The sequence below is a fragment of the Amblyraja radiata genome, chromosome 2 (genome assembly GCF_010909765.2).
Source record: "Amblyraja radiata isolate CabotCenter1 chromosome 2, sAmbRad1.1.pri, whole genome shotgun sequence".
NCBI lineage: Eukaryota > Metazoa > Chordata > Chondrichthyes > Rajiformes > Rajidae > Amblyraja > Amblyraja radiata.
Window position 1 is genome coordinate 117,600,866 of NC_045957.1, and position 24,986 is coordinate 117,625,851.

Sequence of the window (24,986 nt, forward strand, 5' to 3'; positions counted from 1 at the left end):
CAGTTATGCTATAAGGGAATAACTTTTAGTGCTTTCAAATGCTTCTGTTCAATAATGTGTGCCCTCAACATGGAATTATTCTAAGTTATATATTTATTTTAGTTAAGCACATGGATGTGCAGGGAATGGATGGATAAAGGTTATGACAAGTAATGGTTTAATTTATTTTAGGAAGGATCTGTAGGTCATAAGGTCTTAAGTGGAAGGAGTAGTATTAGACCATTCGGCCCATCAAGTCTACTCAGTCATTTAACATTGGTTGATCTATCTCTCCCTCCTAACCCCATTCTCCTGCCTTCTCCCCATATTCCCTGACACCTGCACCAATCAAGAATCTATCTATCGCTCCCTTAAAAATATTCATTAACTTGGTCTCCACAGCCTTCTGCGGCAAAGAATTAGACATATTCACCAGCCTCTGACGAAAGAAATTCCTCCTCATCTCCTTCTTAAAGGAACGTCCTTTAATTCTGAGGCTTTGCCCTCTGGTCCTAGACTCTCCCACTGGTGAAAGCATCCTCTCCACATCCACTCTATCCAAGCTAGGGTTACTTGATATTAGAGAAACCAATATTCATGTTGCTGAATTGTAAGCTGCCTCAAACAAAATAGAGGTGCTGTTTTAATATACTTCTATCTGGTCTTCCAAAGAACAGCCTGTGTCCACCACTAGTTATATCCCATTCTGTGATGAACCAAACGACCCTTGAGTGCTTTTCAAGGGTCGAATTGCAGCAGTTCCAGCCTTGTTTCTTTAAATTGACTTTTGGTTTGGTTTCTGCGACGTATACTTTCCGTTAAAAACAACAATCTGGCAGACACAGGCCCTTGCCCAGAGTAGGTGAATCGAGGACCAGAGGTTTAAGGTGAAGGGGGAAAAGATTTAATGGGAACCAGAGTGGTAACCTTTACACACATAGGTTTGTGGGTGTATGGAACGAGTTGCCGGAGGAGGAAGTCGAGGCTGGGACTATCCCAACGTTTAAGAAACATGGGACATGTATAGAAACATAGACAATAGGTGAAGGAGTAGGCCATTCGGCCCTTCAAGCCAGCACCGCCATTCAATAAGATCATGGGTGATCATCCAAAATCAGTACCCCATTCCTGCTTTCTCCCCATTTCCCCTGATTTTGTTAGCCCTAAGAGCTAAACCTAACAGGTGTTAGGTTAATTTAAGAAAGAACTGCAGATGCTGGAAAAATCGAAGGTAGACAAAAATGCTGGAGAAACTCAGCGGGTGAGGCAGCATCTATGAAGCGAATTACATTATGGGGGACCCCTTCCACCCCAGCAATGGACTGTTCCAGCTGCTACGGTCAGGCAAACGCCTCCGCTGTCATGCTGTGAAAACAGAGAGGATGAGACGGAGTTTCTTCCCAGAGGCCATTAGGACTGTAAACTCTTATCTCACCAGGGACCAACTTACTGGACCAATTTACTGTTGTGTTGGATCTTTTTTAAATTGCTGGGTTTTTTTCTCACCAATATGTAATTACTGATTCTGTTCTATTCTGTTCTGTAGTTTTTTGCACAATCCGCAGGCATTGCCACTTTTCATTTCACTGCACATCTCGTATGCGTATGTGACAAATAAACTTGACTTGACTTTACTTGACTTGAAGGAATAGGTGATGTTTCGGTCCGAGACCCTTCTTCAGTCTCGACCCGAAACGTCACCTATTCCTTCACTCCATAGATGCTGCCTGTCCTGCTGAGTTTCCCCAGCATTTTTGTCTACCTTAGGTGTTAGGTTAGGACAGGTTTGGAGGGATATGGATCAAATGTGGACAGGTGGGACAAGTGTAGCTGGGACATGTTGGCCAGTGTGTGTGGGGCAAATTGGGACGGAGGGCCTGTGTTTCCACGCTGTATGACTCTATTGCCTCTAACATGGTGATAACTTTTTGTTTTCTTTTGTAGCCGGCAGACTCGGAGTTTGGTTCCATGATCTGCTCTGATGTATTCTGCTTTCAGCGCAAAGCGAGTGTGAGCAGAAGCCAGGCGGCCAGCGTCAGCCTGACCGTAGAGAGCGTGCTGGAGAGCTTCGATTTCCTCAACATTTCAGACCTGGAGGACGACGGGGAAATTGACGGAGGCTCCGAATGCTCGGACCTGGAGGCCAGGAAGGCCGCTGTGTAAGTACAACAACAATATAGTCATAGAGTAATACAGTGTGGAAACAGGCCCTTCGGCCCAACTTGCCCACACCGGCCAACATATCCCAGCTACACTAGACCCACCTACCTGCACTTGGTCCATATCCCTCTAAACCTGTCCTATCAATGTGCCTTTGTTAAACATTGGTGTAGTCCCTGCCTCAACTACCTCCTCCGGCAGCTCATTCCATACACACACCACCCTTTGCGTGAAAAAGTTACCCCTCAGATTCCTAATAAATCTTTTCCCCTTCACCTTGAACCTATGTCCTCTGGTCCTTAATTCCCACACTCTGGGCAAGAGACTCTGTGTGTCTACCCGATCTATTCCTCTCTTTATTTTATACACCTCTGTAAGGTCACCCCTCATCCTCCTGTGCTCCAAGGAATGGAGTCCCAGCCTACTCAACCTCTGGTAAAACAGACATTGTGCGGGAATCGCGGGTCGGTGTGGAATTGGGGCAATTGGTCTGTTTTTCGCACTGTATCTCCAAATTAAAGTCTAAATTGAGGGCAAGGCAAGTTTAAAGCCAGAATTAAAACTGGGATCCAGATACTGGACCTTTAGGTGACAAAATATCGTAGCCTCTAAATTAAACTAAACTGAGACAGGTAACATTTAAAGGACACTTTACTGGACATATATGTTTGTAGGTTAAAGGGCCTGCCCCACAGGCTATTATTTAGGCGACTACAGGCGACATAGCAAAAGGATTTGAGTATAGGAGCAGGGAGGTTCTACTGCAGTTGTACAGGGTCTTGGTGAGACCACACCTGGAGTATTGTGTACAGTTTTGGTCTCCTAATCTGAGGAAGGAGCTTCTTGCCATAGAGGAGTACAGAGAAGGTTCATCAGACTGATTCCTGGGATGTCAGGACTTTCATATGAAGAAAGACCGGATAGACTCGGCTTGTACTCGCTAGAATTTAGAAGATTGAGGGGGGATCTTATAGAAACTTACAAAATTCTTAAGGGGTTGGACAGGCTAGATGCAGGAAGATTGTTCCCGATGTTGGGGAAGTCCAGAACAAGGGGTCACAGTTATTAGGGGGAAATCTTTTAGGACTGAGATGAGAAAAACATTTTTTTACACAGAGAGTGGTGAATCTCTGGAATTCTCTGCCACAGAATGTAGTTGAGGCCAGTTCATTGGCTATATTTAAGAGGGAGTTAGATGTGGCCCTTGTGGCTAAAGGGATCAGGGGGTATGGAGAGAAGGCAGGTACAGGATACTGAGTTGGGTGATCAGCCATGATAATATTGAATGGCGGTGCAGGCTCTAAGGGCCGAATGGCCTACTCCTGCACTTATTTTCTATGTTTCCATGACTAGGCTGTCGCCACATGGTCGCTGGGGAGTCACCTGTATGGTCGTGAGTCGTCTCCTCAGTCGCCCAAAGAGTTGTAGCGTCTTTCTGGTCACCGCTGGATTTTCAACATGTTCAAAACTTTTCGGCGACAGTCGGCGACAGTGGGCTTGACGCCAATGAGCGTGGCTTGACTTCTCCTGACGTAGGTGCTGTTGTAGGTTGTCGCCAGGTGATGTAGGTTGTCGCCGGTGCCGACCGGTGAATTCCATTGGCGACTACCTACGTCTACCAACGTCAACTGGCGACAGGCACCGGTGACTGAATTGCCTTCAGTTGTCGCAGACAGGGCCGTAGCTTGTCGTAACTTGTCGCGGGTGGATGTAGGTTGACTTTGGTTGTCGTAGCTTGTCGCCTGTGTGGTCGTAGATGGACGTCCTAATGGGTCACTGGTTGTCGGTAGCTTGCCGTAGCTTGACGTCGCCTAGGTGGTAGGTTGTTGTAGACATTGTCGCAGGGGGGGTCCAGTCGCCAGGCTTTCGGCGACTTGCTACGACTATGACAGTCACCGGCAGTTGCCTAAAGCGTCGCCTAAGTGGGACACTTTGGTAAAGATGGTAAAGTGTCCCTAGTGTTAAATGATTAGAACATATCGCTGGTCACCTGACGGTTCCTAACCTGTATTCCATGCTTATCTCCTTTTAGACTTTTACCTTTTCTCACTAAATGCTATTCCCTCATCTCCTTCTTAAAGGAACGTCCTTTAATTCTGAGGCTTTGACCTCTGGTCCTAGACTCTCCCACTGGTGAAAGCATCCTCTCCACATCCACTCTATCCAAGCTAGGGTTACTTGATATTAGAGAAACCAATATTCATGTTGCTGAATTGTAAGCTGCCTCAAACAAAATAGAGGTGCTGTTTTAATATACTTCTATCTGGTCTTCCAAAGAACAGCCTGTGTCCACCACTAGTTATATCCCATTCTGTGATGAACCAAACGACCCTTGAGTGCTTTTCAAGGGTCGAATTGCAGCAGTTCCAGCCTTGTTTCTTTAAATTGATTTTTGGTTTGGTTTCTGCGACGTATACTTTCCGTTAAAAACAACAATCTGGCAGACACAGGCTCTTGCCCAGAGTAGGTGAATCGAGGACCAGAGGTTTAAGGTGAAGGGGGAAAAGATTTAATGGGAACCAGAGTGGTAACCTTTACACACATAGGTTTGTGGGTGTATGGAACGAGTTGCCGGAGGAGGAAGTCGAGGCTGGGACTATCCCAACGTTTAAGAAACATGGGACGTGTATAGAAACATAGACAATAGGTGAAGGAGTAGGCCATTCGGCCCTTCAAGCCAGCACCGCCATTCAATAAGATCATGGGTGATCATCCAAAATCAGTACCCCATTCCTGCTTTCTCCCCATTTCCCCTGATTTTGTTAGCCCTAAGAGCTAAACCTAACAGGTGTTAGGTTAATTTAAGAAAGAACTGCAGATGCTGGAAAAATCGAAGGTAGACAAAAATGCTGGAGAAACTCAGCGGGTGAGGCAGCATCTATGAAGCGAATTACATTATGGGGGACCCCTTCCACCCCAGCAACGGACTGTTCCAGCTGCTACGGTCAGGCAAACGCCTCCGCTGTCATGCTGTGAAAACAGAGAGGATGAGACGGAGTTTCTTCCCAGAGGCCATTAAGACTGTAAACTCTTATCTCACCAGGGACCAACTTACTGTACCAATTTACTGACCAATTTTCTCACCAATATGTAATTACTGATTCTGTTCTATTCTGTTCTGTATTTTTTGCACAATCCGCAGGCATTGCCACTTTTCATTTCACTGCACATCTCGTATGCGTATGTGACAAATAAACTTGACTTGACTTTACTTGACTTGAAGGAATAGGTGATGTTTCGGTCCGAGACCCTTCTTCAGTCTCGACCCGAAACGTCACCTATTCCTTCGCTCCATAGATGCTGCCTCACCTGCTGAGTTTCTCCAGCATTTTTGTCTACCTTAGGTGTTAGGTTAGGACAGGTTTGGAGGGATATGGATCAAATGTGGACAGGTGGGACAAGTGTATCTGGGACATGTTGGCCAGTGTGTGTGGGGCAAATTGGGACGGAGGGCCTGTGTTTCCACGCTGTATGACTCTATTGCCTCTAACATGGTGATAACTTTTTGTTTTCTTTTGTAGCCGGCAGACTCGGAGTTTGGTTCCATGATCTGCTCTGATGTATTCTGCTTTCAGCGCAAAGCGAGTGTGAGCAGAAGCCAGGCGGCCAGCGTCAGCCTGACCGTAGAGAGCGTGCTGGAGAGCTTCGATTTCCTCAACATTTCAGACCTGGAGGACGACGGGGAAATTGACGGAGGCTCCGAATGCTCGGACCTGGAGGCCAGGAAGGCCGCTGTGTAAGTACAACAACAATATAGTCATAGAGTAATACAGTGTGGAAACAGGCCCTTCGGCCCAACTTGCCCACACCGGCCAACATATTAATTATATTAAATATATGAATATTTAATAGGAATAAGTGCTGGTAGTGCCGCTGCCTCATGACGGCTGGGACTCCGGTTCGATCCCAAAAAGCACATACTTTTAAGAGTTGTTCTAACATTGAGTTTTTTTTAATTATGTTCCCCTCTCAAATTATACCTACTTTGTCTTTCCATAAACAGTTTTTGTATATTTCTTGGAAGTAAATTATTTCTTGCTTTGTACATGATTTGCGCAGTCTTAAATTTAACCAGATCGGTGAACTTCAGTGTATGTGACTTTAAGAATAATAAATAATAAATAAAAAGAATATGATTACAATCGAGCCATTCGCAGTGTACAGATACATGATAAGGGAATAACATTTAGTGCAAGGTAAAGCCAGCAAAGTCCGATCAAGGATAGTCCGAGGGTCTCCAATGAGGTAGATAGTAGTTCAGGACTGCACTCTAATTGTGGTAGGATGATTCAGTTGCCTGATAACAGCTGGGACGAAACTGAACTGTCACTGAATCTGGAGGTGTGCATTTTCACACGTCTACACCTTTATGCAATTAGAAACATAAAAACATAGAAAATATGAGTATGCCATTCGGCCCTTCGAGCCAGCACCGCCATTCAATATGATCATGGCTGATCATCCAAAATCAGTACCCCGTTCCTGCTTTCCCCCCATATCCCTTAATTCCGTTAGCCCTATATCTAACTCTCGATTGAAAACATCCAGTGAATTGGCCTCCACTTGCCTTCTGTGGAAGAGAATTCCATAGATTCACAACTCTCTGGGTGAAAAAGTTTATCATCATCTCAGTCCTAAATGGCCTACCCCTATTCTTAAATCTGTGTGACCCCTGGTTCTGGACTCCCCCAATATGGGAACATTTTTCCTGCAATTAGACGTTACACAGTGAAATTCATTTTGCATAACATGTTAGGCACCATTTCACCAAGTTCACGGTCCCGGCCTGGCCAAGCGTAGCCGTGGTGTCCTCCACCGCTGCGCCACCGCTGTAAGCCGCGTCCGGTCCACGCGCTCGGCCTCTTGTAGCGGCGCCCCGTCCAGCCCATCCCCAGGCTGCTGCATGTGGATGGAATTTCCCTTTTACCATAAGTTAATGGTTTTACTCTCGTTCCCCCTTCCCACTTGTATCATTCAGGTTGTCCTCCTGGATCTGACCCCATGGAAGTTTAGCCATCTCTCCTCAATCGGACACCTCTACTTTCTCCAAGTTCAAGTCACCTTTGCCCTCCCTCATCCTGCTAGTCTCACTGTTCCTATCCCTTGGTTACCATCTCTTCCCCAGCCAACAATGGACCATTGTGGGCTCCACCTTTCCTTGGTCATCGGTGCCAGCTCTGATTTGTTCCGTACCTCTAGTTTCCCTCTCCCCTGACTCTCAGTCTGAAGAACGGTCTCGACCCAAAACGTCTCCTATTCCTTCATTCCAGAGAGGCTGCCTGACTATGTGTCTATAACCAGTTACAAGATGCTTGCTGCCTGTCCCGCAGAGTTACTCCAGCATTTTGTATCTATCTTCGGTGTAAACCAGCATCTGCAGTTCCACCCTACACATAAAGGTTGGGATGTGATGTTACAGTGGTACAAGTTTTCATTTACGTTATAATTGTCACTTGTATTGACTGTACGTGATTACAAACAAGCCGTCCACAGTGTACAGATAAAGGCTAAAGGGAATCACGTTTAGTGCAACATAAAGTCCAGTAAAGATCATTCAAAGTTGTCCAAAGAGGTAGATTGGAGGTCAGCACCTCTCGGTAGCTGATGAGAGTTGTGGACGAAGCCCAGACCATCACACAAACCAAACTCCCTTCCATCGACTCAATTTACACCTCACGCTGCCTCGGCAAGGCCAGCAGCAAAATCAAGGACCAGTCGCACCCCCTTCTCCCCTCTCCCATCAGGCAAAGGGGTACAGAAGTGTGAAAATGCACAACTCCAGATTCAGGGACAGTTTCTTCCCAGCTGTTGTCAGGCAAGTGAACTGTCCTCCGATCAGCGAGAGTGCGGTCCTGACTTCCCATCTACCTATTTGGAGACCTTTGAATTGTCATTAATCGGACGATTGGATTTTATCTGGCATTATATGTTGTGCCCTTTATCCTTTATCTGTGCTCTGCGAATGGCATGATTGTAAGCATAAATAGTCTTTTATTTGACTGGTAAGCCGACAAACAAAAGCTTTTCACTGTAGCTCGGTACGTGACAATAATAAACTAAACTAAATTAAACTAAACCAAAGCGACACTGGTTTGTTGACACATTATATATAACACTATACTGTTCTTGGTTTTTATCTGTTTCCTAAGTTCAATTCCACTTCAGGCAATTTCCTCTTTTGTTGAATACGTTGCAAAAAGCAAATTTAATTGCAATTATATTTAATTTCTTATCTGGAAGCAGACGGATTAGTTTGTTGGTTTAGTTTAGTTTAGTTTAGAGATACAGCGTGGAAACAGGCCCTTCGGCCCACCGGGTCCGCGCCGACCGGCGATCCCCGCACACTAACACTATCCTACACCCACAAGGGACAATTTTACGTTTATACCAAGCCAATTAACCTACAAACCTGCACGTCTCTGGAGTGTGGGAGGAAACCAAAGATCTCGGTGAAAACCCACGCAGGTCACGGGGAGGACGTACAAACTCCGTACAGACAGCACCCGGATTCGGGATCGAACCTGCCGCTTCATTCGCTGTAAGTCAGCAACTCTACCACTGCGCCACCTTGACCGCCTTCTAAAGTTTCCAAAGAATGTCTGGAATTTTTAGCCAGAATCATTGAGCTAATTAACTGATACGTGTCAGAAAGAACAAGATGGCGCCTACCTGCGGCGGCATTTTGCCAGCAGAACAACAGGAAATCTTCGATCCTGTTGTGCTGAAGTAAAGCAAGAATTTCAGAGTCCTATCTGGGACACATGACAATAAACTCTCTTGACTTGACTTGACTTGACTTGAAAGAAGGGATAGTGGCGGTAACGAAGACCACAAATAGACTTTAGAATCTACTTTAGACTTTAGAGATACTTTAGAGACTTTGGAAGACTGGCACGGTGGCACAGCGGTAGAGTTGCTGTCTTACAGCGCCAGAGACCCGGATTCAATCCTGACTACGGGTGCCATCTGTACGGAGTTTGTACGTTCTCCCCGTGATCGCGTAGGTTTTCTCCGAGATCTTTGGTTTCCTCCCGCACTCCAAAGACGCACAGGTTTGTAGGTTAATTGGCTTGATATGAACGTAAAATTGTCCTTAGTGGGTCCCTGGTCTAAACTGAATTAATCTAAACAAACTAAATAATGAATACTACTGTAAAATGAGTTGAAATCTTTTGGGTGCTTCAGTTTCCTTCCACATTCCAAAGACGTACACGTTTGTAGGTTAATTGGCTTCGGTAAAATTGTCCCAAGTGTGTAGGATAGTGCTAGTGTACGTGGAGATCACTGGTTGGCACGGACTCGGTGGGCAGAAGGGCCAGTTTCCTCGCTGTTTCTCTAAAGTCTAATGGGCCTGTCCCACGTAGGCGACTCTTTAGGCGACTGCCAGGGACTAGTTTAATGGAATTTACCTACGACACCTGGCGACAACCTATGACATCACCTACGACAACCTACGATAGCAAAAATTGTCGGCACTATTGTTGAAAATTTTTCAACGTGTTGAAAATTTTGGGGCCGTCGTCTGTAGTCGCCCAAAAAAATCACCTAAGTGGGACAGACCCTTTAAGCTTTCATTACCTCTGGGATCCTCTCACAGTTTGCGAGGCTCACCAGCTTATAGGGGGGTTGCACGTAAGGTCACTGGGTCATAGGACTTGACGCACGGAGCCGCTCAATCCATCTGGGGACATCGCAGCTTCCAGTATATGTTATTAATGCAAGAAACACGTACTTTCCTACCTGTTAAAAACCGCCAAAATGTTGAATTATTGCGCTGTAAAAAAATTGTGGAGTCAGGGTAAGCGTGAGAGACATGTACCCAACTTCAGAATTCGAAAAGTGAAGCGAAATGAAGGTAAAGAGAAGCGAGAGCTGAAGGGACAACAGCAGCTAAAGTGCTTGGCGAACATTGGCCGTGCAGATATCGGAATTGAAAATATTGGGAATTATCGCGTTTGCTCTGCATTTCATCAACAGTAAGGCATTATTTGTGTTTTTTTCTTCATTCCTTTGGTATCTAAAAAGTCTCAGAAGTGATAAATCTGGCTGTAAATTTTGGTTCAGAAGGCGTTTTCTTTTTGTATGTAAAATCCCACTTGAGAACCATGGGTGATTTTAAAATTTTACAGCCAGATTTATCACTTCTGAAACTTTTTAGATGCCAAAGGAATCAAGAAAAAACACAAATAATGCCTTAGTTGATGAAATGCAGTGAGCAAACGGCCAATGTTCGCCAAGCACTCTGGCTGTTGTTGTCCCTTCACCTCTCGCTTCTATCTACTGTCATTTCTCCTCACTTTTGGAATTCTGAAGTAGGCTAAATGTCTCTCACGCTTATCCCGATTTCCATAATTATTTACAGCGCAAAAATTGACCATTTTGGCGGGTTTTAACGGGCCCGCCAGGCTGGAAACAATGGTCGGTGCCTACCTGCAGTTCATCGCGTGTACTCCACTTGGAGTAGCGTAGCAACAGTACGGGTCATGGGTCGTGACCCGATTGCCATGAAACCTCCCTATCATTCATATTTCCTTCCAATAAAGGGCCGTTTTGTTTTGACTCTTGCAACTCTCTCAGTCCCAAAGCCATATTTATCCACAACTAATGTTATAATGGGTGAACAAAAAAAGCAGTAGTCCATCTGAGACAAGGGCTCCCTCTCAAGGCCAAATTAGGAACTGCAGCCAATTCCACTGATGGTCACAGAGATTTCTCCAAATAGAAACATAGAAACATAGAAAATAGGTGCAGGAGTAGGCCATTCGGCCCTTCGAGCCTGCACCGCCATTCAATATGATCATGGCTGATCATCCAACTCAGTATCCCATCCCTGCCTTCTCTCCATACCCCCTGATCCCTTTAGCCACATCTAACTCCCTCTTAAATATAGCCAATGAACTGGCCTCAACTACCTTCTGTGGCAGAGAATTCCACAGATTCACCACTCTCTGTGTAAAAAATGATTTTCTCATCTCGGTCCTAAAAGACTTCCCCCTTATACTTAAACTGTGTGACCCCTTGTTCTGGACTTCCCCAACATTGGGAACAATCTTCCTGCATCTAGTCTGTCCAACCCCTTAAGAATTTTGTAATTTTCTATAAGATCCCCCCTCAAACTTCTAAATTCTAGCGTGTACAAGCCGAGTCTATCCAGTCTTTCTTCATATGAAAGTCCTGCCATCAGTTTGGTGAACCTTCTCTGTACTCCCTCTATGGCAAGAATATCTTTCCTCAGATTAGGAGACCAAAACTGTACGCAATACTCCAGGTGTGGTCTCATCAAGACCCTGTACAACTGCAGTAGAACCTCCCTGCTCTTATACTCAAATCCTTTTGGTATGAATGCTAACATACCAATTGCTTTCTTCACTGCCTGCTGCACCTGCATGCTTACTTTCAATGACTGGTGTACCATGACACCCAGGTCTCGTTGCATCTCCCCTGTACTCAGCGGGTCAGACAGTATCTCTGGAGAAAAGGAATAGGTGACGTTTTTGGTCGAGACCCTTCCTCAGACCCCACTTTTCACCATTGCCGCTGGTGATTTTGCCGTTGTGTAGGAAGGAACTGCAAATGCTGGTTTAAACTGAAGGTAGACTCAAAATGCTGGAGTAACTCAGCGGGACAGGCAGCGTCTCTGGAGAGAAGGAATGGGTGACGTTTCGGGTCGAGACCCTTCTTCAGACTGAGAGTCAGGGGAAAGTGGAGATATATATTCACCCTGAGCCATATATAACACACACACACACACACACACATATATTTATATATAGGATGTGTAGGAAAGAACTGCAGATGCTGGTTTAAATCAAAGGGAGACACAAAATGCTGGAGTAACTCAGCGGGACAGGCAGCATCTCTGGAGCGAAGGAATGGGTGACGTTTCGGGTCGAGACCCTTCTTCAGACTCGAACCAAAATGTCACCCACTCCTCTGCAGAGATGCTGCCATTCTCACTTAGATACTCCAACATTTTGTGTCTACCTTATATTTATATATTTATATATTTATATATGTGTGTGTGTGTGTGTGTGTGTGTGTGTGTGTGTGTGTGTGTGTGTGTGTGTGTGTGTGTGTGTGTGTGTGTGTGTGTGTGTGTGTATATACGTATATGCATATATATATAAATATCTGAAGTCTGAAGGGTCTCGACCCAAAACGTCACCCATTCCTTCTCTCCAGAGATGCTGTCTGTCCCGCTGAGTTACTCCAGCATTTTGTGTCTATGCTATTATTGTGTGTTATATTGTGTGTTATATATATATATAAAACATATAGTAGGATTATATATGTATATGTGTGTGTCTACATGTATATACATATATATACAACAATATATATGGGCAGTGGGCAGGTGCTATAGACCTGCACGGGAAGGTAGACGCTCCCGCCCCCACGAGTCTCGGGCAGATGGGACTCGTCAGCCTGGGAAGGTGGTCCATCTAGGAGAGGGAAAACTCTGATTTAAAACCCCCACTGCCTGGTGGCCATATCCAGTCATGGAAAAGGCTCCTGGAGTCAACCTCAAGAAAATCCGGAGTCGGAGCCCCTAAGGCAGTTCGTCGTTGTCTACAACCTCGCTCTGGCAGCTCCTGCGACGGCGCTGGTGCCAAACTGTAACGGCCCTGCTGTTCCTTTGGATCGATCAGCGACGTGGAGAGGGGGGGACGTGCTGCATGGGCAACAGCCTGTCCTCCATATGACATCGCCCAGGCTTGCATCCGACCAGAATGCATCACCCATGGTCGGTCATGAACGAGAGGGGCTTACTATATTGTAGAGAGGTCAAGCGGGGAGAGCAAATAGTTTTATTAACAACACGACATTTGAAATACACGTGTACTTGGTCGAGAGAAACGGTTTTAAGTTTTTGTCGTTGCAAAGAGCACTAGCTAACTGAACACACCTCCTAACTCAAAACCCCGCAAAAAACCCTGTCACATGACAGTCCCGACTTCTGACGAGGGTTCTGCATAACATAGCTTAACCACTGGGTGCCGCTACAATATATGTGCAATAATAATATGTACACACACACATATATACTGTATATACTGAACTATATATATAAGTGATGCGCCCACATATATACAGGATAAACACTATATATACAGTATACACCCACAATAACGAAAAATCTGTAGCCTCCTTTTGCTCTGGTATTTTATTTAATTCACATGTTTCATCAACAATGTTTTATTATTAATGTTTAATGTTTTATGTATCATTCTGAATTGTCACTGTATGTCACGTTGTCACTTGTGGGCGGAGCACCAAGGCAAATTCCTTGTATGTGAATACTTGGCCAATAAACTTATTCATTCATTCATTCACATGTGTGTGTGTGTGTATATATATATATATATATATATACACACACACACATGTGAATGAATGAATGAATGAATAAGTTTATTGGCCAAGTATTCACATACAAGGAATTTGCCTTGGTGCTCCGCCCACAAGTGACAACGTGACATACAGTGACAATATATATATATATAATATTTGTGTGTGTGTGTGTGCGTGTGTGTGTGTGTATACATGTGAATGAATGAATGAATATTTTTTTAATATATTATATATATATATATATATATATATATATAATATGTCTATAAACTGGACTCTTCTTGTCTGGGTTATATAATAGCAACAATAATAGTCATAATTTATAATGATTTATATGATTAATTCTTTGCCTTACATGAAATCAGTTCAGCACATCAGGATGCCAGAGGTCACGTGAGTGAGACATGGACAGAAGACACAGGAGTTGGCTCTAGTGTTGCTGGAAGTCCACTACCACTGACCACGGGCAATGAATCCCAGGACCTGGCCATCATTAAGCACTTGCAGCTGTCCGAGCACCTGCTTCAGGTAAAGCAACCACTATTTCACTGTTACATTTCATCTCTGTACCGCTCACTCCCCTAACATCAGTCTGAAGAAGGGTCTCGACTTAAAGCGTCACCCATTCCTTCTCTCCAGAGACGCTGCCTGTCCCACTGAGTTACTCCAGCATTTTGTGTCTACCTTCGGTTTAAACCAAGCATCTGCAGTTCTTTCCTACACTATTTCACTGTACACGGATACACTGCTTTTCAATGTGCCTCGGTACATTTGATAATAAACTAAACTGAACTGAACTGAAGAACTAAAGAATCATTCTTTAGGAAACTGGGGTTCCCCTCTTCCATTCTAGATGAGGCTTTCACGGGGGTCTCCTCGATATCCCGCAGCTCTGCTCTTTCTCCCCCTCCCCCCATTCGTAACAAGGACAGAGTCCCCCTTGTCCTCACCTTCCGCTGTCGCATACAGTGTATAATCCTCCAACATTTTTGCCACCTCCAACGGGACCCCACTACTGGCCACATTTTCCCATCTCCACCCCTTTCTGCTTTCCGCAGAGACTGTTCCCTCCGAAACTCCCTGGTCAATCATCCCTTCCCACCCACACCATCCGCTCCCCAGGTACTTTCCCCTGCAACCGCAGGAGATGCAACGCCTGTCCCTTTACCTCCCCCCTCGACTCCATCCAAGGACCCAAACAGTCTTTCCAGGTGAGGCAGAGGTTCACCTGCACCTCCTCCAACCTCATCTACTGCATCCGCTGTTCCAGGTGTCGACTCCTGTATACCGGCGAGACCAAGTGCAGGCTCGGCGATCGTTTCGCTGAACACCTCCGCTCAGTCCGCCTTAACCTACCTGATCTCCCGGTTGCTAAACACTTTAACTCCCCCTCCCATTCCCAATCTGACCTTTCTGTCCTGAGCCTCCTCCATTGCCAGAGTGAGGCCCAGCGCATATTGGAGGAACAGCACCTCATATTTCACTTGGGTAGCTTGCACCCCAGCGGTATGAACATTGACTTCTCTAACTTCAGGTAACCCTTGCTTTTCCTCTCTCTCCACCCCCTCCCCCTTCCTAGTTCTTCCACCAGTCTTACTGTCTCCGACTACATTCTATCCCTGAAATGCCCACTTAGCTGACATCAATCTGAAGGTCTCGACCCGAAATGTCACCCATTCCTTCTCACCAGACATGCTGCCTGTCCCGCTGAGTTACTCCAGCATTTTGTGTCTATCCTGAACTGAAGAGCTATTAGTTGACATTTTGATTGAGTTTTTCATTATTTCATTCCAGTTTGTAAAGAGCGGTGGCCAGATCTATCGTGCAGTCACTCATTTAGATTAGTTTAGTTCAGAGACATAGCACAGAAAAAGGCCATTCAGCCCACCGAGTCCACGCTGACCCGTCATCACCCGTCCACTAGTTTATTCCACACTTTTGACTTAAGAGATAAAGAGTGGAAACAGGTCCTTCGTCACACCGTGTCCGCACCGACCCATGATCACCAGTGCACTAGTTGTATCCTACACTTTATACTTGAGAGATATAGCATTGAAACAGGCCTTGAAACACTGCAAGAACAAAATTGATTTATTCGAATATTTATTACAATTATTAGATTAGGTACCATCACCACCTTTAAGAAACAGTTGGACAGGAACATGGATAGGACAAGTTTAGAGGGATATGGGCCAAACGCAAGCTGGTGGGGCCAAAGGGCCTGTTTCCACGCTGTATCACTCTATGACAATGGCTTTATGACTCTATGACTGGAATCAGTGGAAATGTGCAATGTAACGTGTGTCATCGCCTGTAGCCTAAAGGTTTCCTATTTGTGCAGGAACTCTTTGAATCACTTCCCTCTGGAAGGCGACTCCGGACTGTCAAAGCCGCCACAGCCAGACATAAAAACAGCTTTTTTCCATGAGCAGTAGCTCTACTCAATAACCAAAAATCTGTAGCCTCATTTTGCTCTGGTATTTTATTTAATTCATATGTTTAATCGATAATGTTTTATTGTTAATGTTTAATGTTTGTGTCATTCCTAACTGTCACTGTATGTCATGTTGTCACTTGCGGGCGGTGCACCAAGGCAAATTCCTTCTATGTGAATACTTGGCCAATAAACTTATTCATTATTCATTCATTCTTTAATAACTCTCATTATTGCAAGGGCATTAAAAATGAAGAAAGTCATTCTAACAATATTTTTTTGTTTCGCTTAACAGCAACTTCTGGTATTTGAAGAATATCCAGTCCTTCGAGATAATCTCCTGGATAAGATCTCCCAACAGATCAATGTGCTGGAAAAAGTGGTGGAGATGAACACGGAGAAATTGAGGAGCAACGATCCTATTTTAGAGGGTTAGTGCCAGCAAAAATCCCACCTGGTTCAGGTGTGTGTTTATTATGGTCACAGGTGATATGGAGGGGGGGGGGGGGGTGGCACGGTGACGCAGAGGTAGAGTTGCTGCATTACAGCGTCAGAGACCCGGGTTCGATCCCGACCACGGGTGCTTGTCTGTACGGAGTTTGTACGTTCGCCCCGTAACCTGCGTGGGTTTTCTCTGGGATCTCCGATTTTCTCCCAAAGACGTACAGGTATGTAGGTTAATTGGCTTGGTAAATGTAAAAAATATCCCTAGTTGGTGTAGGTTTGTATTAATGCGCGGGGATCGCTAGTTGGCGCGGACCCGGTGGGCCGATTGGGCCTGTTTCCGCGCTGTATCTCTAAACTAAACTAAAAAAACTCCAAAGACGTACAGGTTTATAGGTTGACAAAAATGCTGGAAAAACTCAGCGGGTGAGGCAGCATCTATGGAGCGAAGGAAATAGGCAACGTTTCAGGTTAAAACCCTTCTTCAGAGACCCTTCTGAAGAAGGGTTTCGACCCAAAACATCACCTATTCCTTCGCTCCATAGATGCTGCCTCACCCGCTGAGTTTCTCCAGCATTTTTGTCTACCTTCGATATTCCAGCATCTGCAGTTCCTTCTTAATCAGGTTTATAGGTTAATTGGCTTTGGTATAATTGTGAATTGTCTCTAGTGTGTGTAGGATAATGTTAGTGTATTTGGATCACTGGTCTGTGCGGACTCGGTGGGCCGAAGGGCCTGTTTCCGCTCTGTATCTCTAAACTAATCTAAACAAAGGTACAATCACAACGGTTAAGAAACCTTTTGATAGGTACATGGATGGGACAGGTTCAGAGGGGCTGAGGTATCAGGAGAGGTTGAGCAAGCTGGGACTAGAGCGCATGAGGTTGAGGGGTGATCTTATCAACGATTCAATGAATCAATGGTACTTTATTGTCACATGTACCTAGGTACAGTGAAATGCTTTGTTTTGGCATACAACCCGGTCACATCACACAGCAGTCTCACCGAGGCAGCACACAAGAGTCGCCACGTTTCTGGTGCCGGCAAAGTTACATAAAGTCCTTCGAACAGACTTAAGCCCCTGTCCCACTTAGGCGATTTTTTCGGCGACTACAGGCGACTAGGCTGTCGTCACATGGTCGCCGGGGTGACGCCTATCGGGTCGTGAGTAGTCTCCTCAAGTCGCGTAAAGAGTCGCAACGTTTTTCTGGTCGCCACTGGGTTTCGAAATGTTCAAAGCTTTTCGGCGACTGTGGGTGGTGCTGTCGTAGGTTGCTGTCGTTGGGTTGTCACCAGGATGACACAGGTTGTCGCCATGTGACGTTGTTTGTCGCCGGTGCTGACTTCGGTGAATTCCATTGGCGGCTACCCACGTCAACCTACGTCAACCGGCAACAGGTACCGGCGACTGAATTGTCTTCAGTTGTCGCCGACAGGGTCGTTGCTTGTCGTAGCTTGTCGCTGGTGGACGTAGGTTGACTCTGGTTGTCGTAGGTTGATGCCTGTGTGGTCGTAGGTTATCGTAGGTGTGGTCGTAGATGGACGTCCAAATGGGTCACCGGTTGTCAGTAGCTTGCCGTAGACATTGCCGTAGGGGGGTTCATTTGTCGCTTTATCGGCGACCTGCTACGACTGTGACAGTCACCGGCAGTCTTCGAAAAAATCGCCTAAGTGGGACAGGCCCTTTATCTTTTCACAGCGGCGATCCAGGCCTGACGCCGCACGTGAACACTGGAGAGTTTCAGACACAAAGCTCAGTTTAGTTTAGAGATACAGAGCTGAAACAGGCCCTTCGGCCCACCGAGTCCGAGCCGACCAGCGATCCCCGCACACTAACGCTATACTACACACACTAGAGACAATTTGCATTTATACCAAGCCAATTAACCGACAACACGTACGTCTTTGGAGTGTGGGAGGAAACCAAAGATCTCGGAGAAAACCCACTCAGGTCACGGGGAGAACGTACAAACTCCGTACAGACAGCACCCATAGTCGGGATCGAACCCGGGTCTCTGGTGCTGTAAGGCAGCGACTCTACCGCTGCGCCACCTTCAGTACACTTGGAGTACTGCGTTCAGTTTTGGTCAACATGCTGTAGGAAGGTTGTCATTACAGGTTGGAAAGAATGCACAGAAGACGCAAAGATGTTGCTGGGACTTGAGGGTCACCTATCTATGTTCTCCACAGATGCTGCCTGACCCGCTGAGTTACTCCAGCGCTGTGAAACGTCACCTATCCATGTTCTCGAGATGCTGCCTGACCCGCTGAGTTACTACAGCACTCTGTGAAACGTCACCTATCCATGTTCTCCACAGATGCTGCCTGACCCGCTGAGTAACTCCAGCACTCTGAAACGTCACCTATCCATGTTCTCCACAGATGCTGCCTGACCCGCTGAGTTACTCCAGCACTCTGTGAAACGTCACCTATCCATGTTCTCCACAGATGCTGCCTGACCCGCTGAGTTACTCCAAAGTATTATGACTACCCTTTTTTTCCTTTCCATTTTAGTTCAGTTCAGTTGATTGTCACGTGTACCGAGGTACAGTGAAAAGCTTTTGTTGCGCGCTAACGAGTCAGCGGAAAGACAATACATGATTACAATCGAGCCATTTACAGTTATAGATACATGATAAAGGGAATAACATTCAGTGCAAGGTAAAGTCAGCAAAGTCCAATCAAGGATAGTCCGAGGGTCACCAATGAGATAGATAGTAGTTCAGGACTGCTCTGTTTGTGGAAGGATGATTCAGTTGCCTGATAACAGCTGGGAAGAAACTGTCCCTGAATCTGGAGGTGTACGTTTTCACACTTCTTGCCCGATGGGAGAGGGCAGAAGAGGGAATGGCCAGAGTGCGAGTCATCCTTGAATATGCTGCTGGCCTTGCCAAGGCAGCGTGAGGTGTAGATGGAGTCAATGGAAGGGAGGTAAATACAAAATGCTGGAGTAACTCGGGGGCAGGCAGCATCTCTGGAGAGGAGGAAATGGGTGATGTTTCGGGTCGAGACCCTTCAGGAGATATGGGAAGAAGGCAGGAACGAGGTACTGATTGGGGATGATCATCCATGATTACATTGAATGGCAGTGCTGGCTCGAAGGGCCGAATGGCCTACTCCTGCACCTATTGTCTATTCTTCATACTGATCTTGATTCAGACAATGGGAGGGAGGTTGGTTTGTGTGATGGTCTGGGCAATCGAGCTATCCGCAGTGCAGGAGTACGGATTTAAAAGAGTGGAGCTGAAGAAGGGTCTCGACCCGAAACATCACCCATTCCTTCTCTCCAGAGATGCTGCCTGTCCCGCAGAGTTACTCCAGCATTTTGTGTCTACCTGAAAGAGTGGAGCGATTGTAACGCGTGATTGCAGATCCACGTCAATGACCAGCGCACAGAGAGTCACCTGGGTTGGGCGCCATCTTGGATCCCAGATTTTTTTTATACTGACCTGTATTATTTACTCCTCTACTTCCAGTTCCCGCGCTGCTACAGAAACACCAGGCGTTGCAGTCCAGCTGGTTAGGGAGCTCCACCACCGGGAGTGCATTTTATGTGCCCGCGCACAGACTGGCGGAGCAACTCAGCAGCCATTTTGGCCAAAGTGTGGACGAGACAAGTCCAAGTCATCGCGAGACAGGTATACACTGCCGGGTATACTCTCAGAGTATAAAGTTAAAGCCATGGAGACGTACAATATGGAAACAGACCCTTCGGCCCAACTTGCCCACACCAGCCAACATGCCCCATCTATGCTAGTTCCACCTGCCTGCCTGCCTATGACCCATATCCTTCTAAATCTGTCCTTACAATGCACTTGTCCAAATGTTTCTCAAACATTGCAATGGAAATACTACCTTGAGGAAATGAGACTTGTTCGAGCAGGAAAACAAGAGCAATTCTTAAGAATATGGTCACCTTTCATTGATTTGTTACAGGTGTAATATGGTGCAACACAACCCTGGAAAGTAACTCTTTTAGAACTAGGTGATGGGTGTGAATCGTTAGGAATTAGGCACATTCCCTTTCCTTCTTGCTTAGCCTTACCTTTTTTAGATTCCTTACTTATTTTCTTTTTCTTTTCTTAAGGCCCCCCTTTTCTGTGGGGCCTTTTTCTTCTTCTTTTCTTTTCATATCTTCAAGCACGCAGTCTACTTAACCATTATCATTCACTTAACGCCAACTACTGCGGACTACACTTCACTACTATCCTCACTCTTTTCTTCTTTCTCTTTTTTCCTTTCTCTTTTTCTATTACAGGATTATAGGTTAAAGTTTTTAAAAAAAGTTGTACAAGAAATGTAGTATGTTGCATATTATGATTAAGATGTATGTACATTGCTTCTAATAAAATTAAATAAATAAATAAATAAATAACACATTGCAATGGTACCTGCCTCAACCACCTTTTCACGTGATCACATTGAATGGCGATGCAGGCTCGAAGGGCCAAATGGCCAACTCCTGCACCTATTTTCTATGTATCTATGCACCTCCTCTGGCAGCTCATTCCATGCACCCACCACCCTTTGTGTGGAAAAGTTTCCCCTCAGATTCCTGTAAAATCTTTTCCCCTTCACCTTAAATCTATGTCCTCTGATTCTCGATTTTCCTAATCTGGGCAAGAGACACTGCGCGTCTACCTGATCTATTCCTCTTATAATTTCAAACACCTCTATAAGATCAGTCCTCAATTATTATGTTTACATATTCTGTTGTGCTGCTGCAAGCAAGAATTTCGTTGTTCCGTTTCAGGACACGTGACAATAAAACACGAGTGTTTAAATACGGGCATCAGGGGTTATGAGGAGATGGCAGGAGAATGGGGTTAGGAGGGAGAGATAGATCAGCCATGATTGAATGGCGGAATAGACTTGATGGGACGATTGGTCTAACTCTGCTCTGAGAATATATAAACTTATGAAGGATGGAGTGAACCAGATTGAAAAGTGTGAGGCTTGGAAAGAGAGGATGTGGAGAGGATGATTCCACTAGTGGGAGAGTCTTGGTCCGGAGGGCACAGCCTCAGAATAAAAGGGCGTAGCTTTAGGAAGGAGATGAGGAGGAAGTTCTTTAGTCAGCGGGTGGTGAATCTGTGGAATTAATTGCCGCAGAAGGGTGTGGAGGCCAAGTAAGTGGATATTTTTAAGGCAGAGATAGACAGATTCTTGATTAGTACGGGTTGTGCTGCTGCAAGTAAGAATTTCATTGTTCCGTTTCGGGACATATGACAATAAAACACTCTTGAGTCGTGCTGATTTTTTAAGTTTCTGTTACCCAGTCTTTCAAATAGCCATGAATCAGATGTTGGATAAACCAGAGCTGTTCCCCAGTCCCACTGTAGACGAGGTGATAACTATCTGGCAATTCTCCAACTTCTTGACCTGCCTCGACACATCAGACCTGGGAAGTCACCTCGCACGGCTGGCAAATGAAGGTAAGAGATAATTTGTTGTTTCAGTCAGCAACATAGTCCATGAACTAACTTATCAACTATGACTGAGTCACAGAAGGCTGTGGAGGCCAAGTCAATGGATGGACACAAACTGCTGGAGTAACTCAGCGGCTCTGGAGAGAAGGAATGGGTGACGTTTCGGGTCGAGACCCTTCCTCAGACTGAGCGCCAGGGGAGAGAGAGACACAGAGATAAAAATTATTATCTGAATGGTGGCCGATTAGGAAAAGGGGAGATACAACGAGACCTGGGTGTCATGATACACCAGTCATTGAAAGTAGGCATGCAGGTGCAGCAGGCAGTGAAGAAAGCGAATGGTATGTTAACATTCATAGCAAAAGGATTTGAGTATAGGAGCAGGGAGGTTCTACTGCAGTTGTACAGGGTCTTGGTGAGACCACATCTGGAGTATTGCGTACAGTTTTGGTCTCCTAATCTGAGGAAGGACATTATTGCCATACAGGGAGTGCAGAGAAGGTTCACCAGACTGATTCTTGGGATGTCAGGACTTTCATATGAAGAAAGACTGGATAGATTCGGCTTGTACTCGCTAGAATTTAGAAGATTGAGGGGGGATCTTATTTACAAAATTCTTAAGGGGTTGGACAGGCTAGATGCAGGAAGATTGTTCCCGATGTTGGGGAAGTCCAGAACAAGGGGTCACAGTTTAAGGATAAGGGGGAAATCTTTTAGGACAGAGATGAGAAAAACATTTTTCACACAGAGAGTGGTGAATCTGTGGAATTCTCTGCCACAGAAGGTAGTTGAGGCCAGTTCATTGGCTATATTTAAGAGGGAGTTAGATGTGGCCCTTGTGGCTAAGGGGATCAGGGGGTATGGAGAGAAGGCAGGTACAGGATACTGAGTTGGATGATCAGCCATGATCATATTGAATGGCGGTGCAGGCTCAAAGGGCCGAATAGCCTACTCCTGCACCTATTTTCTATGTTTCTATGTTTTTATGAAAGGGCAAGGTGTGAAAATGATACATCAAAAGAGACGGGGATCAAGGAAAATGTAGAATAGATCACTGAGTTTAAAAAAAAAAAAAGTAAGTAAGTATGCAGGTACAGCGGGCAGTGAAGAAAGATGCTGCCATGTTGGCTTTCATTGCGAGAGGATTTGAGTTTAGGAGCAAGGAGTTCATACTGCAGTTGTACAGTGACTCAAGAAGGGTCTCGATCCGAAACGCCACCCATTCCTTTCTCTCCAGAGATGCTGCCTGTCCAGCATTTTGTGTCTGTCTTCGGTGTAAAGCAGCATTTGCAGTTCCTTCCTACACAATAAGAAGAAGGAATTGAGTGTTGTGTTCATTCATTCTATGTACCTTCTATATCTCTCGTTTCCCTCTCCCCTAACTCAATCCGAAGAAGGGTCTGGACCCGAAACGCCACCCATTCCTTTTCTCCAGAGATGCTGCCTGTCCCGCTGAGTTTTTAAAAAAATTTCAAAATATACTTTATTCGAGAGATAAATATATACAATACATGATCCTTACAAAACTGCATCCGACATTCTCTAAGGCTATACATACATTCAATACTGCTTACACAGATTACACAAATTTACCCCCCACCCTTGCCACTCATGTGGCCCACTTGCGTGGAATCCTTTCCCTTATTTTTGAGGGGCGTCTCCACCACACCCTGCCCCCCCCCCCATGTCCAGCTGTGGAAGGTCCCTAGACTGTGGTCCTCGCCCACCGAGCCTTGGCATTGGCTGCACCGAGCTTCAGTGCGTCCCTCAGCAAGTGCTCCTGCAGTCTGGAGCGGGCCAGTCGGCAACATTCCCCGACGGACATCTCGCTCCGCTGGGTGTCCTGCTGAGTTACTCCAGCATTTTGTAAACCAACATCTGGAGTCACTTCCTATTACACCAATGGTTGTGTCTTGAGCCTTTGAGCCGTGGTGAAGCGAGTAACACATGTTTCTTTGTCCTCCATCCTAGTGTTATTGGAGCAGTCGCTTCGGTCCATGCGTCCGGAAGAGAAATTGGAAATGTTGGAAGCGCAGCCAGCCCAGAGTCTCCATCCCCTGGAGGAGACGTTGAAGATGATAGCTTTCCTTCTGCTGGAAGCCAGCAGTGAGCTGGTGCAAGCCACCTCCTCCTACCTGACCACAGCTTCAATGGACAACACCTTCAGAGAAAAAGTACAAACTCACCTGTGTTGTTGAGAGATATTTCATTTCTGTGTCGTCCAGTTCATAAGTTTTCTGAGCAGAATTAGGCCATTCGGCCCGTCAGTTTAGTTTAGTTGAGAGATACAGCGCGGAAACAGGCCCTTCGGCCTACAGGGTACGCGCCGACCAGCGATCCCCGCACATTTACACCATCTTACACGCACCGGGGACAGTCTTTTACATTTACCAAACCAATTAACCTACAAACCTGTACGTCTTTGGAGTGTGGGAGGAAACCCACGCAGGTCACTGGGAGAACGTACAAATTCCGTACAGACAGCACCCGTAGTCGGGATCGAACCCGGGTCTCCAGCACTGCATTCGCTGTAAGGCAGTGACTCTACCGCTGCGCCACCGTGATCGCCACTCCACTCCATCCACCCAAGTCCACTCCACCATTCAATCATGGCTGATCTATCGTTCCCTCTTAACCCCGTTCTTCTGCCTTCTCCCTGTAAACCCGGACATCCATCCTGATCAAGAATCTAGTAATCTATGCCTTAAAAATATCCATGAAGTTGGCCGTGGTTCCTGTCCTCGCTTTCATCTCACCAGACCCTCGTTTCTGCTCCCCCCTTCTGTCCCATCAGGCTTGCACGATCTCCCCGTGACCTGCGTGGGTTTTCTCCGGGTGCTCCAGTTTGGTCCCACACTCAAAAGACGTGCAGGTTTTGTAGGTTAAATGGCTTCTGTAGATTGAAAATTGTTGCTAGTGTGTAGGATAGTGCTAGTGTGCGGGGTTCATAAGTGATAGGAGAAGAATTAGGCCTTTCAGCCCATCACGTCTACTCCACCGTTCAATCATGACTGATCTATCTTTCCTTCACAACCTCATTCTCCTGCCTTCTCCCCATAATATAGAAACATAGAAAATAGGTGCAGGAGTAGGCCATTCGGCCCTTCGAGCCTGCACCGCCATTCAATATGATCATGGCTGAACATCCAACTCAGTATCCTGTACCTGCCTTCTCTCCATACCCCCTG

General features: G+C 45.9%; 1 protein-coding gene across 6 annotated transcripts in view; it reads left to right on the forward strand.

Annotated features, from left to right (window-relative positions):
* ripor2 (RHO family interacting cell polarization regulator 2) overlaps positions 1-24,986 on the forward strand; it is a 174,341-nt gene that overhangs the window by 138,135 nt on the left and 11,220 nt on the right. For 5 of the 6 annotated variants that reach the window (XM_033014198.1, XM_033014223.1, XM_033014219.1 and 2 more), the window contains 6 exons: positions 1,924-2,138; positions 13,857-14,019; positions 16,221-16,356; positions 19,846-20,007; positions 21,649-21,804; positions 23,770-23,972. In XM_033014198.1, the coding sequence (XP_032870089.1) occupies positions 1,924-2,138; positions 13,857-14,019; positions 16,221-16,356; positions 19,846-20,007; positions 21,649-21,804; positions 23,770-23,972 (1,035 nt within the window). The remainder of the gene's footprint in view (positions 1-1,923; positions 2,139-13,856; positions 14,020-16,220; positions 16,357-19,845; positions 20,008-21,648; positions 21,805-23,769; positions 23,973-24,986) is intronic. The other variant, XM_033014206.1, reaches the window with a different exon arrangement.